Genomic DNA, 16,487 nt, shown 5'->3' on the forward strand with positions numbered 1-16,487 from the left:
ATGGGATCAGTATCTGTAGTAGAGCCTTGTAGTGTTACCTGTAAAGTTAGGCTGCTATGAGGGAATCAGTATCTGTAGTAAAGATTTGCAGTGTATTGCCTTGTAATGTTACCTGTAAATTTAGGCTGCTATGATGGGATCAGTATCTGTAGTAGAGCCTTGTAGTGTTACCTGTAAAGTTTGGCTGCTATGAGGGGATCAGTATCTGTAGTAAAGATTTGTCAGTGTATTGCCTTGTAGTGTTACCTGTAAAGTTAGGCTGCTATGATGGGATCAGTATCTGTAGAAGAGCCTTGTCAGTGTAATGCCTTGTAGTGTTACCTGTAAAGTTAGGCTGCTATGATGGGATCATTATCTGTAGAAGAGCCTTGTCAGTGTAATGCCTTGTAGTGTCACCTGTAAAGTTAGGCTGCTATGATGGGATCAGTATCAGTAGTAGAGCCTTGTAGTGTTACCTGTAGAGTTAGGCTGCTATGAGGGGATCAGTATCTGTAGTAGAGCCTTTTCAGTGTATTACCTTGTAGTGTTACCTGTAAAGTTTGGCTGCTATGAGGGGATCAGTAGCTGTAGAAGAGCCTTGTCAGTGTATTACCTTGTAGTGTTTCTTGTAAAGTTTGGCTGCTATGATGGGATTAGTATCTGTAGTAGAGCCTTGTCAGTGGATTACCTTGTAGTGTTACCTGTAAAGTTTGGCTGCTATAATGGGATCAGTATCTGTAGTAGAGTCTTGTAGTGTTACCTGTAAAGTTAGGCTGCTATGTTGGTATCAGTATCTGTAGAAGAGCCTTGTCAGTGTATTTCCTTGTAGTGTTTCCTGTAAAGTTTGGCTCCTATGATGGGATTAGTATCTGTAGTAGAGCCTTGTCAGTGGATTACCTTGTAGTGTTACCTGTAAAGTTTGGCTGCTATAAGGGGATCAGTATCTGTAGTAGAGCCTTGTCAGTGTATTGCTTTGTAGTGTTACCTGTAAAGTTTGGCTGCTATGAGGGAATCAGTATCTGTAGTAAAGATTTGTCAGTGTATTGCCTTGTAGTGTTACCTGCAAAGTTAGGCTGCTATGATGGGATCAGTATCTGTAGAAGAGCCTTGTCAGTGTGATGCCTTGTAGTGTTACCTGTAAAGTTAGGCTGCTATGTTGGTATCAGTATCTGTAGAAGAGCCTTGTCAGTGTATTACCTTGTAGTGTTTCTTGTAAAGTTTGGCTGCTATGATGGGATTAGTATCTGTAGTAGAGCCTTGTAGTGTTACCTGCAAAGTTTGGCTGCTATGAGGGGATCAGTATCTGTAGAAGAGCCTTGTCAGTGTGATGCCTTGTAGTGTTACCTGTAAAGTTAGGCTGCTATGTTGGTATCAGTATCTGTAGAAGAGCCTTGTCAGTGTATTGCATTGTAGTGTTACCTGTAAAGTTTGGCTGCTATGATGGGATCAGTATCAGTAGTAGAGCCTTGTAGTGTTACCTGTAGAGTTAGGCTGCTATGAGGGGATCAGTATCTGTAGTAAAGCCTTGTCAGTGTATTGCCTTGTAGTGTTACCTGTAAAGTTAGGCTGCTATGATGGGATCAATATCTGTAGAAGAGCCTTGTCAGTGTAATGCCTTGTAGTGTTATCTGTAAAGTTAGGCTGCTATGATGGGATCAGTATCAGTAGGAGAGCCTTGTAGTGTGCCCTGTAAAGTTAGGCTGCTATGAGGGGATCAGTATCAGTAGTAGAGCCTTGTAGTGTTACCTGTAAAGTTTGGCTGCTATGAGGGGATCAGTATCTGTAGAAGAGCCTTGTCAGTGTATTACCTTGTAGTGTTTCCTGTAAAGTTTGGCTGCTATGATGGGATTAGTATCTGTAGTAGAGCCTTGTCAGTGTATTACCTTGTAGTGTTACCTGTAAAGTTTGGCTGCTATAATGGGATCAGTATCTGTAGTAGAGTCTTGTAGTGTTACCTGTAAAGTTAGGCTGCTATGAGGGGATCAGTATCTGTAGTAGAGCCCTGTCAGTGTATTGCTTTGTAGTGTTACCTGTAAAGTTTGGCTGCTATAATGGGATCAGTATCTGTGGTAGAGTCTTGTAGTGTTCCCTGTAAAGTTAGGCTGCTATGAGGGGATCAGTATCTGTAGTCGAGCCTTTTCAGTGTATTACCTTGTAGTGTTACCTGTAAAGTTTGGCTGCTATGAGGGGATCAGTATCTGTAGTAGAGCCTTGTAGTGATACCTGTAAAGTTGGGCTGCTATGAGGGGATCAGTATCTGTAGTAGAGCCTTGTCAGTGTATTGCTTTGTAGTGTTACCTGTAAAGTTTGGCTGCTATAAGGGGATCAGTATCTGTAGAAGAGCCTTGTCAGTGTATTGCCTTGTAGTGTTTCCTGTAAAGTTTGGCTGCTATGAGGCAATCAGTATCTGTAGTAAAGCTTTGTCATTGTATTGCCCTGTAGTGTTACCTGTAAATTTAGGCTGCTATGATGGGATCAGTATCTGTTGTAGAGCCTTGTCAGTGTATTGCCTTGTAGTGTTTCCTGTAAAGTTAGGCTGCTATGAGGGGATCAGTATCTGTAGAAGAGCCCTGTCAGTGTATTGCCTTGTAGTGTTTCCTGTAAAGTTAGGCTGCTATGAGGGGATCAGTATCTGTAGAAGAGCCTTATCAGTGTATTGCCTTGTAGTGTTTCCTGTAAAGTTAGGCTGCTATGAGGGGATCAGTATCTGTAGTAGAGCCTTGTAGTGTGACCTGAAAAGTTTGGCTGCTATGAGGGAATCAGTATCTGTAGTAAAGATTTGTCAGTGTATTGCCTTGTAGTGTTACCTGTAAATTCAGCCATGGTTTTTCATTTGTTGTAGAAGAGACTCTACAGGACTGTGAGATTGTGTGGACTGAGGGTCTAGCTACTATCATCAGACAGACTGGGGGACTGCTCCACGACAACGGTGTACTCAGTCAAGCAGTGGCATTGGTGAAAACAAGACTGACCAAAGTAGCTTCCCTAGCACAGTGAGTAAACCGCCTGTAGTCGTAATCTAGATGTCTGTCAGTTGTTGTGAACTATGGAAACTCAGAGTTGGTGCTGTAAAACATACTCTTCCGCCGGCGGCGCCAATCATTAAGTTTTTGCATTTAAGTTAGTTTCACTGAAAGTATAAGTGCTAGACCAACCAAACTTGGACCATAGATGCATCATAGATAGTACATCGCAACCCATGCTTCAAATGCTGATTGTGGCCCACCCTTCATGGTCCATTGACTTTGTCAGCATCCCCATCAACGAGTTTTTGCGTTTAAGTTGGTTTCTCTGATGTGTGCATTGATGGTCAAAGCTGGGCATAGGCGAGACATATTAATCTGAATGGCTTGTTTAAAGAAGCAATTCCAGATTATGGATAATGTGTTGTTGTGATATTTCAGGTTTGATACTTTGGCTGATAAAGTCCAGTCTCTGCTGTCAGTTGTCCAGGGCAACATTCCAGAGAGTGAGAAGGGAGATAACCCTGTACTGAGTAGTGTGGTCAGGGAGCTGTACACACGTGTACAACCAGATGTGACACAGCAGGTAAGGTATCTTACTTTGTCTGAGCCAGTGGGATGTATATGTCGCTGTCAGTTCAACATCTTTATTGAATAGGAATTCCCCTCAGAGAAAATCTAAATTTTAGATAACTGACTGAAAGTCATGTCAGATGTTCTTGCTAGAATCATTAAAACTATGTTCTTTGGACCTGGCACTTTCTCAGTAATTAAATTTTGATATTGCAGTTTAACTTTGTTGTATTTTCTGGTCCATTCTCAGGTTATGGAGCATGTACTTGTGTGTGGAGATTATGCTTTCTGTGACATGTCCCTTGGGGAGGGTACGGAGGGCGTTACCTCACTGTACCACACCCTTCACAATACCTGCCTCCTGGCACACACTCGCCATAACATCACAGATACAAGAGCCGAGAATGAGACACTGGAGACAGGGTCTGAGTACATGGAGCTAGAGGTGCTACTGGACAGTCTACATGGAGAGCAGGTCCTCAGGGTGTTGATGGACGTCGGTCACAAGGTACTTACTCTACAATCACAAGTATGGAGTAGGGATAAACACCATTAACTTCAAATATCTCATCATAAGCATTCTATTTAAAACCTTAGAGCCACCAGGGGTACAACTGTAAAGGAGCCATATACAGAGATGTACACATCCACTCCCTCCCTGCACACACTCAAAATCTTGTACTGTCTATAACATTTGAAACCTACATGAGTTGCTGCTTATGTGTTTCCTTTCATGCAAGTTGTATTGTGTGTCGTTCTAGGGCCCAGATTTAGAGATATTAACTGCAGCTGTACACAGACTCGAGACGACACTATCTAGACTAGTCAAGCAATGTGTACCCTCGGACAGGAGCATACTGGTCAACAAAGCCATGACGAGGTAAATATTGACAACTGCAGAATCAGACTCAACCACTTCTCGATCAGATATTTTATTGTGAAAAATGAAGTGCAGGAATAATCCATTACTGTATTGTGACTTTTAGCATTGTAGTGATTATTTGTAAGGTGTCCTGTTTAAGAACACCATGTTAACGGCAATAATTATTGACCTCCCCCTTCAGAACTTTCTTAACTCTTTTGACAAAATGAACATCCTCCTTTATTTTGTACCTTAATATGTACTACCTAAAGGTAATTCACTTTAATCTGATGATGGTTTTCCTGGAGTATGTTTTAGTGTTGTAATATTTCTTGGTTTGTAGGTGTGAGGACGGACCCTGGTTGTGGGGTTTGACCCTTCAACACCTGTTAGGCCTGCTGTCAGAAGACACCCAATTTACACTGGACTTAGGCAATCTTCTTGACAGGTAGGTAGTCCACTGACCAAACTTCTTGACAGGTAGGTAGTCCACTGACAGGTAGGTAGTCCACTGACAGGTAGGTAGTCCACTGACAGGAAGGTACTCCACTGACTGGTAGGTAGTCCACTGACAGGTAGGTACTCCACTGACAGGTAGGTACTCCACTGCACTGACAGGTAGGTAGTCCACTGACAGGTAGGTAGGTAGTCCACTGACAGGTAGGTAGTCCACTGACAGGTAGGTACTCCACTGACAGGAAGGTACTCCACTGACAGGTAGGTACTCCACTGACAGGTAGGTACTCCACTGACTGGTAGGTAGTCCACTGACTGGTAGGTACTCCACTGACAGGTAGGTACTCCACTGACAGGTAGGTACTCCACTGACCAAACTTCTTGACAGGTTGGTAGTCCACTGACAGGAAGGTACTCCACTGACAGGTAGGTAGTCCACTGACTGGTAGGTAGTCCACTGACAGGTAGGTACTCCACTGACAGGTAGGTAGTCCACTGACAGGTAGGTAGTCCACTGACAGGCAGGTACTCCACTAACAGGTAGGTACTCCAATGACAGGAAGGTACTCTACTGACAGGTAGGTACTCCACTGACAGGTAGGTTCTCCAATGACAGGAAGGTACTCCACTGACAGGTAGGTACTCCACTGACAGTAAGGTACTTTACTGACAGGTAGGTACTCCACTGACAGTAAGGTACTCTACTGACAGGTAGGTACTCCACTGACAGTAAGGTACTCTACTGACAGGTAGGTACTCCACTGACAGTAAGGTACTCTACTGACAGGTAGGTACTCCACTGACAGTAAGGTACTCTACTGACAGGTAGGTACTCCACTGACAGTAAGGTACTCTACTGACAGGTAGGTACTCCACTGACAGTAAGGTACTCTACTGACAGGTAGGTACTCCACTGACAGTAAGGTACTCTACTGACAGGTAGGTACTCCACTGACAGTAAGGTACTCTACTGACAGGTAGGTACTCCACTGACAGTAAGGTACTCTACTGACAGGTAGGTACTCCACTGACAGTAAGGTACTCTACTGACAGGTAGGTACTCCACTGACAGTAAGGTACTCTACTGACAGGTAGGTACTCCACTGACAGTAAGGTACTCTACTGACAGGTAGGTACTCCACTGACAGTAAGGTACTCTACTGACAGGTAAGTACTCCACTGACAGTAAGGTACTCTACTGACAGGAAGGTACTCCACTGACAGTAAGGTACTCTACTGACAGTAAGGTACTCCACTGACTGGTAGGTACTCCAAAGACAAGTAGGTACTCCACTAACAGGTAGGTACTCCACTGATGGGTAGGTACTCCACTGACAAGTAGGTATTCCACTGACAAGTAGGTACTCCACTGACCAACTTGATGGGTAGGTACTCCACTGATGCATATGTATTCCACTGACGGGTAGGTACTCCATTGACTGGTAGGTACTCCAATGACAAATAGGTACTCCACTAACAGGTAGGTACTCCATTGACAGGTAGGTACTCCAATGACAGGTAGGTACTCCACTGACAGGTAGGTACTCCATTGACGGGTAGGTACTCACTCCTCTGACAGGTAGGTACTCCACTGACTGTGATGCCGAGCATTGATCCTAAATGACCAGAGTTGACCTTGATGTCCAATGGCGACCCTAAGTGACCAGTGTTGACCCTACGTGACAAGTGCTGACCTTGATTACCAGAATTGACCTTTTGTTACCAGGTTTGACTCTGATGGCTAAAAATGACCTTTTGTTACCAGGTTTGACTCTGATGACCAGAATTGACCCTTGGTGATCAGTATTGACCTTTAAGACCAGCATTGACCCTTGCTGCCAAGTAATGACCTTGATGATCAGTATTGATGTTTTATGAATGAAGTTGATATGTGTTGACATTGTGTGACCTGTTTTGATAAATTGATCACTTCAGGTGTGCTGAGCTGGACACAGGTCGTGTACACCTGCTACAAAGTGTGGGCAGTCACCTGACAGTGGAGGACTCATTGACACTGTGTGAGATCCTGGTGGCCAGACTCATCAGCTGTCCCTTGGAGGATGCCAGGCTGGTCAGTGGTCAGTATGTTAAACTTCTGGTTTATTTATGTATCTGAATTGGTCATCTGTCAATATTTTACATGTTTGTATTTAGTTATAAAGCCAGCTGGTCAGATATTCACCTGACACTCACTGTAACTCTGTCTGTAGGTGGCTTTGGAGCTCTGGCAGCCTTGACGAGTGTGTTGCCAGTAGTTACAAAGGAGGAGAACTTTGTGCCTGCCTGTAGTGATCTGGTACATGGCACCCTTGGACAGCTGATGGACTGGAAGGAGCAGGATGACACCTTCCTGTTGTTTGGCAGGTGTGTGGCTTCAATAGTTCAGGGTTATGAAAGTGGTCAGGTCGTGGTATGTGATCATGTGATGTGATTATGAGGTTAGTGCATCAAATGGGAAACCAGTAGAAAGAATGCAATCTAAACTGCAATTAATTTGGACATGTTTGAATGTTATTTTAACAAAATGTAGAAATATAAACAAGTAGTAACTACAGTACATGTGTAAAATACTTAGGAAATGGTGTGTGGTGAAGTTGTATGAGTAGGTGGGGAGTTGATAGAGTTACATATTCAAAGGTTTTGGAAATCAAAATTGAAGAAAGCAGATGTTTCAAATTGTCTAGATATGAATGTTGATGTTGGCTGTAGAATGTTCAATATGCCCTTTTGTCCTACAGTAACTTGGGAGAGGTGTCCCCAGGTTTGGTGCTAGTGAATGCAGAGGTTGCCAAATTTCTTACCCTGGTAGTCAAGATTTTCTGCAAACACCTTACTGACCGACAGTGGGACTTTGTCATGTGTACTTTGGTCTCTCTGGTGCAGGTAGGTACCTTAGCTGCCTCAAGAAAATTGCGCTGTTGACATTAGTTTTCTGTTTTTACTGATGAAGGGAGAGACCATTGGTGCCTTGTTTCTGTGAGTTTGGTTCAGGATCCACTCTGTCCTACTGAGTTTGAGGCTAATGTGTGGGGTTTAGTGCTGTTCTACTGTAGGAGTGATAGTATGTATTACAAGATCAAATGTTGCACATACAAAATTCTGAATTATCTGTTAAGAAACAAGATTAGAATCCCATGAAAGAGAATGTTTTTTGACTTTGTATACAGAATACTGAGGTTGGTTATATGATTTGATGCCAGGATTGATGTGGAGTAACCTTTCTTTGCTTATAGAGTGTAGATGAGAGTAAGTCTGGTTTACTTGGATCCTCTGTCATACAGAGGTACACAGTAGGAGTATGTCATCTGCTCCACCAGGTGGCGCTGCGTCTACAGACCTTAGAGGATACATACCCACCTAACCTTATCACAGAGTGGCATGAGTTCTTCAGTGAGAGTGCCTACAGTACCATGCTGCCTCTCTTTGTCAGAATTATAGGTTCGTCTTCTTATCTTTTCTTTTATCATCAGTAACTTTAAGTCACTTAATTTTCCTGATTGTGTCCAGAATTCAGATATTGACAAACATAGAATTGAACTTTGATTAGAAATTAGCATTAGTTGTACACCCAAGTACAACTATTACCATGCTGATTTTCAATCAAAGTACAATGTGTTAAATCTGGTTGCTATTCAGATGTTTGGTGATATCAGTTGTAATTTGCCTTACAGTGTATTGATTTGATAAAAATAATATGTTCGATACTGTTTCATGTGTTAGACATTATAAATTTTATATAACAAATATCTATATGGTACCCAGGTGAGGAGAAAACAGCAGGAAGTACCCACCATGTGTTACTAAGGGCCATGGGATCCTGTTTGGCCTTGTGTCCTAAACAACAGATCCTCACCCATCAGTTACCTCCCCTGTTAATTGCCGGGGAGTCATCTCCGCTGCCTGACAGTCTACAAACACTGATGAACCATTTATGTCCCTTACTGACGCATAAAGACAGGGCCATCCAGATAACAGCATTCCATCTCCTGACAAGGTAGGCCAAAGATGTTTCTATTTACTAGCTAGGTCAGAACTCCCTCCATTTACTGACAATCAACACCAAAGATACTTCTATTTACTAGCTAGGTCAGAACTCCCTCCATCTACTGACAATCAACACCAAAGATACTTCTATTTATTTTTATGAAATCTTTAGTTTATGATAAATAGTAAAAATTTAATCACAGATATATCTTACAACAATTTTATGATATTTTTTGGCAATGGAAATATCTGTATTGTTTCTTTTTGTTTCACTGGCTGATACAGTATCTTTCTGTGATTTCATTGGCTGGTAAACATTACCTTGTTCAGTTTTCATTGGCTGATACATTTTCTCCTTATGTTTGCATTGGCTGGTATGTTATCATGTTAGGTTTTCATTGGCTTATACATCATTTTGTTGTGTTTTCATTGACTGATAAATAATCTTGTTGCATTCAGTGTGATGCCAGAGCTTCCCCAATATGACGAAGATGCCAAAGTCACAGATGATGATAGAGAGGAGACCAACAGGTATATATGAGCTGAAATTTATTATGCCTTCCCTTGGAATGAAAGGGAGATATCTTGAATTGGTAAAAATCTTTTTTTCTCCCCTAAAGGTGTATAATGCAAAGGTAGCTAGTCAATCCAACCTTTATCTCTAAAAAACATATCTTGATGAATTTTAAGTACCGGTATACCTGTATAACCCAAAGATAGGCACTGAAGTATATTTAGGTCAACTTATGTCAAATAAGTACAAAGTGAATTTGCATATTAGCTATATTTTATTGGGTGTTTATTATCCCAAAAGAACCTCCCCAGCTGTACTAATGCCTCACTCTAATACCTAAAGTAAAACTGATGTCAGCTTGTGACCCTCCTCCACAATCTGCCAAGATAAAAGTCTAGTTCTATCGTTAAGTTATACCTTCCTTCCCCACAGGGGTCCCAGCGCCCCACCTCCAGCTGATACATAGTGTGACTTATTTTAATACTTAAGTTATACCTTCCTTCCCCACAGGGGGCCCAGCACCCCACCTCCAGCTGATACATAGTGTGACTTATTTTAATACTTAAGTTATACCTTCCTTCCCCACAGGGGTCCCAGTGCACCACCTCCAGCTGATACATAGTGTGACTTATTGTTATACTTAAGTTATACCTTCCTTCCCCACAGGGGTCCCAGCGCCCCACCTACAGCTGATACATAGTGTGACTTATTGTAATACTTAAGTTATCCCTTCCTTCCCCACAGGGGTCCCAGTGCCCCACCTCCAGCTGGTACATAGTGTGACTTATTGTAATACTTTAGTTATACCTTCCTTCCCCACAGGGGTCCCAGTGCCCCACCTCCAGCTGGTACATAGTGTGACTTATTGTAATACTTTAGTTATACCTTCCTTCCCCACAGGGGTCCCAGTGCACCACCTCCAGCTGATACATAGTGTGACTTATTGTAATTCTTAAGTAATACCTTCCTTCCCCACAGGGGTCCCAGTGCCCCACCTCCAGCTGGTACATAGTGTGACTTATTGTAATACTTTAGTTATACCTTCCTTCCCCACAGGGGTCCCAGTGGCCCACCTCCAGCTGATACATAGTGTGACTTATTTTAATACTTAAGTTATACCTTCCTTCCCCACAGGGGGCCCAGCACCCCACCTCCAGCTGATACATAGTGTGACTTATTGTTATACTTAAGTTATACCTTCCTTCCCCACAGGGATCCCAGTGCCCCGCCTCCAGCTGATACATAGTGTGACTTATTGTAATTCTTAAGTAATACCTTCCTTCCCCACAGGGGTCCCAGTGCCCCACCTCCAGCTGATACATGGTGTGACTTATTGTAATACTTAAGTTATACCTTTCTTCCCCACAGGGGTCCCAGTGCCCCACCTCCAGCTGATACATGGTGTGACTTATTGTAATACTTAAGTTATACCTTCCTTCCCCACAGGGGTCCCAGTGCCCCACCTCCAGCTGATACATAGTGTGACTTATTGTAATACTAAAGCTATACTGTTTTCCTTTAGGAGCCCCCCAGCTTCCCTGATGAAGGTTTTGTCCAACTGTAATGTTGCTATGGAGATATTGTTGGGAGAGGAAAAGGTGGATGCGTGTGTGGAGTTGGCCCCCCACACAGATGAGTACCAGTACACACTAGCCTACCTCCTTACCTGGAAACTAATCCTCAACCTCTTCACCAGCTGTAAAGCTGAGGTAGGTGCTCACCAACACCCGGTATTATTGTGTATCATCACATCAAATCTAATCCCTAATACACTGTCTTATGAACCTTGCCCACTTTTCAGTAAATGAAACATCTTTATCAGGACATATTCAATCAGAAGCCAATTCTCTTATATACAGAGTCCCTAAGGTAGAGAAGTCCCTTACATACAGAGTCCCTAAGGTAGAGAAGTCCCTGATATACAGAGTCCCTTACATACAGAGTCCCTTATATACAGAGTCCCTAAGGTAGAGAAGTCCCTGATATACAGAGTCCCTTAGGTAGAGAAGTCCCTGATATACAGAGTCCCTAAGGTAGAGAAGTCCCTTACATACAGAGTCCCTAAGGTAGAGAAGTCCCTGATATACAGAGTCCCTTACATACAGAGTCCCTTATATACAGAGTCCCTAAGGTAGAGAAGTCCCTGATATACAGAGTCCCTTAGGTAGAGAAGTCCCTGATATACAGAGTCCCTAAGGTAGAGAAGTCCCTTACATACAGAGTCCCTAAGGTAGAGAAGTCCCTGATATACAGAGTCCCTTACATACAGAGTCCCTTATATACAGAGTCCCTAAGGTAGAGAAGTCCCTGATATACAGAGTCCCTTAGGTAGAGAAGTCCCTGATATACAGAGTCCCTAAGGTAGAGAAGTCCCTTACATACAGAGTCCCTAAGGTAGAGAAGTCCCTGATATACAGAGTCCCTTACATACAGAGTCCCTTATATACAGAGTCCCTAAGGTAGAGAAGTCCCTGATATACAGAGTCCCTTAGGTAGAGAAGTCCCTGATATACAGAGTCCCTAAGGTAGAGAAGTCCCTTACATACAGAGTCCCTAAGGTAGAGAAGTCCCTGATATACAGAGTCCCTTACATACAGAGTCCCTTATATACAGAGTCCCTAAGGTAGAGAAGTCCCTGATATACAGAGTCCCTTAGGTAGAGAAGTCCCTGATATACAGAGTCCCTAAGGTAGAGAAGTCCCTTACATACAGAGTCCCTAAGGTAGAGAAGTCCCTGATATACAGAGTCCCTTACATACAGAGTCCCTTATATACAGAGTCCCTAAGGTAGAGAAGTCCCTGATATACAGAGTCCCTTAGGTAGAGAAGTCCCTGATATACAGAGTCCCTAAGGTAGAGAAGTCCCTTACATACAGAGTCCCTAAGGTAGAGAAGTCCCTGATATACAGAGTCCCTTACATACAGAGTCCCTTATATACAGAGTCCCTAAGGTAGAGAAGTCCCTGATATACAGAGTCCCTTAGGTAGAGAAGTCCCTGATATACAGAGTCCCTAAGGTAGAGAAGTCCCTTACATACAGAGTCCCTAAGGTAGAGAAGTCCCTGATATACAGAGTCCCTTACATACAGAGTCCCTTATATACAGAGTCCCTAAGGTAGAGAAGTCCCTGATATACAGAGTCCCTTAGGTAGAGAAGTCCCTGATATACAGAGTCCCTAAGGTAGAGAAGTCCCTTACATACAGAGTCCCTAAGGTAGAGAAGTCCCTGATATACAGAGTCCCTTACATACAGAGTCCCTTATATACAGAGTCCCTAAGGTAGAGAAGTCCCTGATATACAGAGTCCCTTAGGTAGAGAAGTCCCTGATATACAGAGTCCCTAAGGTAGAGAAGTCCCTTACATACAGAGTCCCTAAGGTAGAGAAGTCCCTGATATACAGAGTCCCTTACATACAGAGTCCCTTATATACAGAGTCCCTAAGGTAGAGAAGTCCCTGATATACAGAGTCCCTTAGGTAGAGAAGTCCCTGATATACAGAGTCCCTAAGGTAGAGAAGTCCCTTACATACAGAGTCCCTAAGGTAGAGAAGTCCCTGATATACAGAGTCCCTTACATACAGAGTCCCTTATATACAGAGTCCCTTAGGTAGAGAAGTCCCTTATATACAGAGTCCCTAAGGTAGAGAAGTCCCTTACATACAGAGTCCCTTAGGTAGAGAAGTCCCTGATATAACATGTACAGAGTCCCTTAGGTAGAGAAGTCCCTGATATAACAGAGTCCCTTAGGTAGAGAAGAGCTTTTATGTGATTGGCATTTTTCTGGCTTTAAGTTGCAAAAGTAAAATGCATGAATAAGAAGTAAAGATTATGATTTCCTCTTTTTCATGAAAACATCTCTGCCATAGGGTTTCAAAACCCAGACCTCTTTACTATGTAGCAGGTAGCTTACTCACTGCCAGTCATTCTTATTATGCTGATACTTTTCTTCGACATTACCTGGACAGAACAAATAGCTTTTTACAGGAAATTAACTTTTCACTGTCTAACTGTATACATAAAGTTGAGGGACTGTCTACCTTATTGTAGATCATGATCCGTTGGTTCAAGTTAAAACCCAATTATTTTGTAGCTGTGAAATGTTGCTACCATACTCCATGACATTACAGGAAACCAAGGCAACACAACAGAATACTAAAATTCTCTGATGTTTATGATGACATAGTAAATCCATACTTACTGTTTATTGACACAGTTGAGACAGGAGTATGCTGGTCACTTCAAGGACGCTGGTCTAATTGTACAGCTGATGAGGTACCTCTTCTGCCTGATGCCAGAAAAAACTCCAGTGGTCAGCAGTGATGGTCAATCTGGCACTATTTTTGAGATCACACCTTCTTTGAGAGTTACAGGTACATGAAAACATAATAAACACTGTTGAGACTATAGGACTGGATCATGTCTGTCTGTCCTGTCTCCTGTACTTGGCAACTGAAGTGAAGACAGTCAGGTTCAAACCCTAACAATAGCAATATTACCTTCTCATCATAGAACTGTTGTCGTCGCATAATAATCAACAATCCTACCAGATAAGTCATTCACATAGATCTAAGTACGTGTACCAGATTGAAGTCACAACTGAATAATTCATTGTAGAGTAAGGGTCAATACTGTATGCCATTAGAGATTTACGCTACAGACGCCACCCTCTTGTGTCGTTACAAATTACCTCAATGCTGTGACATTTTGTTATAAAGACGTGCCTAGTGTTATGGAGATCCAGCATGTGAGTAGCTGGGTGTACCGGGACACACTACAGACCATGCCCGCCATTGCTCGCCAGTGGTGGCTCGACCAGGACCGCAAAACCTCAGCCTACGTTGACAGGTAAGTCAATATAAGCAGCAATGATTTATCTTCTATAAAACATGTTTGTAAGGAACCATAAGAAATCCAAGATATACATTTTCTGTAATTCTCAATGGAGTTTAACATTGTTCACCTTTCACTAATACATTGCCAGTGTATAACAAATGGGTATGTGGTTATCGTGTTATCACCTGTAATGTTGCGAGTATCGCCAGGGGTATATGGTTATCGTGTTATCACCTGTAGTGTTGCCGGTATCACCAGGGGTATGTGGTTATCGTGTTATCACCTGTCGTGTTGCTGGTATCGCCAGGGGTATGTGGTTATCTTGTTATCACCTGTAGTGGTGCTGTTATCATCAGGGGTATGTGGTTATCGTGTTATCACCTGTAGTGTTGCTGGTATCGCCAGGGGTATGTGGTTATCTTGTTATCACCTGTAGTGTTGCTGGTATCACCGGGGGTATATGGTTATCTTGTTATCATCACCTGTAGTGTTGCTGGTATCACCAGGGGTATGTGGTTATCGTGTTATCACCTGTAGTGTTGCTGGTATCAACAGGGGTATATGGTTATCGTGTTATCACCTGTAGTGTTGCTGGTATCGCCAGGGGTATATGGTTATCGTGTTAGCACCTGTAGTGTTGCTGGTATCGCCAGGGGTATATGGTTATCTTGTTATCACCTGTAGTGTTGCTGGTATCACCAGGGTATATGGTTATCTTGTTATCACCTGTAGTGTTGCTGGTATCACCAGGGTATATGGTTATCGTGTTATCACCTGTAGTGTTGCTGGTATCACCAGGGGTATATGGTTATCGTGTTATCACCTGTAGTGTTGCTGGTATCACCAGGGGTATGTGGTTATCTTGTTATCACCTGTAGTGTTGCTGGTATCACCAGGGTATATGGTTATCGTGTTATCACCTGTAGTGTTGCTAGTATCACCGGGGGTATATGGTTATCGTGTTATCACCTGTAGTGTTGCTAGTATCACCGGGGGTATATGGTTATCGTGTTATCACCTGTAGTGTTGCTGGTATCGCCAGGGATATGTGGTTATCGTGTTATCACCTGTAGTGTTGCTGGTATCGCCAGGGATATGTGGTTATCGTGTTATCACCTGTAGTGTTGTTGGTATCGCCAGATACTTTATCATATGATGTTTACTGATTTCAGATTTACAAGTAAGAATGTTAGCCAACTGCTTTGTACAGCTGAAATCCGCTCGATCAACAACAGTGACCAGAAGCTTGACTATATAACAGTGAGTATTATCAGAATTTAAGTATAAAACTAGGAAAGTAACCTCAAAACAAACAATTTATCAGAAAATTGACATTTAAAACTACAAAAAATGTTTAAAACCTAACAAGGCAAAATAGATTATCAAGATGACATTTTCCTGGGAATCTTGTCAAAAGCCTTTAAGACATCAACAAGTTTACCTGGCTTCGTGAATGAATTGTCTTGGGTAATAGAAAACAGTTTGTTATTAAGATATAAACACATATTGAAGTGCAGTTAATATGAATGTTGTAGTTTCATATATCTCTATGAATGGATGAAATAACATACATTTTTACGACATAACCAAGAATTTATGCAAATATTCTGAAAAGGAAACATTTTCTCTGACCATTGTCAAGTTTTCACTGAACATCTCATTTAATCACCAGTAAAAGTCATAAATGAAGGTCCTAATCAAACAGGGGTATCATTTTAAATTTTAATATATATTGGCCTTTGAGAAATAAATTCTTTAATATTGTTTCCCACATTGGTTTTCTCTTGGAACTCTGAGTCTCTGATTTCTCTGGGTCTATTTTTCTCTGGGCACTCGGAGTCCCCGTTTTTTCTGAGCACTCGGAGTCCCCCTTTTCTCTGGGCACTCAGAGTCCCCGTTTTCTCTGGGCACTCGGAGTCCCCGTTTTCTCTGAGCACTCGGAGTCCCCGTTTTCTCTGAGCAGTCTAGAGTCACCGTTTTCTCTAGGCTCTTGGAGTCTCTATTTTCCTCCCACATGTTCACAACTATCTTGGCCAACAAGAAAGATTGATAGATAGAATTTGTTAAAAAAAAATGTTGTAAAATAAAGTTTTTATATTGTTAGATACGAACACGGCCTACCACAAGGGAGGTAATCGTTACCTACGCATTGGAAGAAGTTAGCACAGAAATGGTTATCTCCCTTCCCCAGAACTATCCTATGGGCAACATAGAGGTTCATAGTGAGAAAAGAGTGGGTGTGTCGGCAGCACAGTGGGAAAAGTGGTTGCTACAGCTCAAGATATTCCTACAGTACCAGGTAAACATACCCATCTCCCACTTC

At 42.4% G+C, this 16,487-nt stretch overlaps 1 protein-coding gene across 1 annotated transcript in view; it reads left to right on the forward strand.

The window, feature by feature from the left end:
* LOC110446126 (E3 ubiquitin-protein ligase listerin-like) overlaps positions 1–16,463 on the forward strand; it is a gene marked incomplete at its 3' end in the record, with an annotated part of 37,465 nt that extends 21,002 nt beyond the window's left edge. The window contains exons 15-30 of the mRNA XM_021491113.1: positions 2,822–2,972; positions 3,384–3,528; positions 3,766–4,023; positions 4,277–4,395; positions 4,721–4,825; positions 6,769–6,911; positions 7,044–7,197; positions 7,572–7,716; positions 8,067–8,271; positions 8,596–8,827; positions 9,277–9,348; positions 10,854–11,040; positions 13,545–13,701; positions 14,047–14,176; positions 15,337–15,424; positions 16,269–16,463. Of these exons, the coding sequence (XP_021346788.1) occupies positions 2,822–2,972; positions 3,384–3,528; positions 3,766–4,023; positions 4,277–4,395; positions 4,721–4,825; positions 6,769–6,911; positions 7,044–7,197; positions 7,572–7,716; positions 8,067–8,271; positions 8,596–8,827; positions 9,277–9,348; positions 10,854–11,040; positions 13,545–13,701; positions 14,047–14,176; positions 15,337–15,424; positions 16,269–16,463 (2,486 nt within the window). The remainder of the gene's footprint in view (positions 1–2,821; positions 2,973–3,383; positions 3,529–3,765; positions 4,024–4,276; positions 4,396–4,720; positions 4,826–6,768; positions 6,912–7,043; positions 7,198–7,571; positions 7,717–8,066; positions 8,272–8,595; positions 8,828–9,276; positions 9,349–10,853; positions 11,041–13,544; positions 13,702–14,046; positions 14,177–15,336; positions 15,425–16,268) is intronic.
* Positions 16,464–16,487: the final 24 nt, after the last annotated feature.

This window comes from Mizuhopecten yessoensis, unplaced genomic scaffold (assembly GCF_002113885.1).
Source record: "Mizuhopecten yessoensis strain PY_sf001 unplaced genomic scaffold, ASM211388v2 scaffold2583, whole genome shotgun sequence".
NCBI classification, from domain to species: Eukaryota; Metazoa; Mollusca; class Bivalvia; order Pectinida; family Pectinidae; genus Mizuhopecten; species Mizuhopecten yessoensis.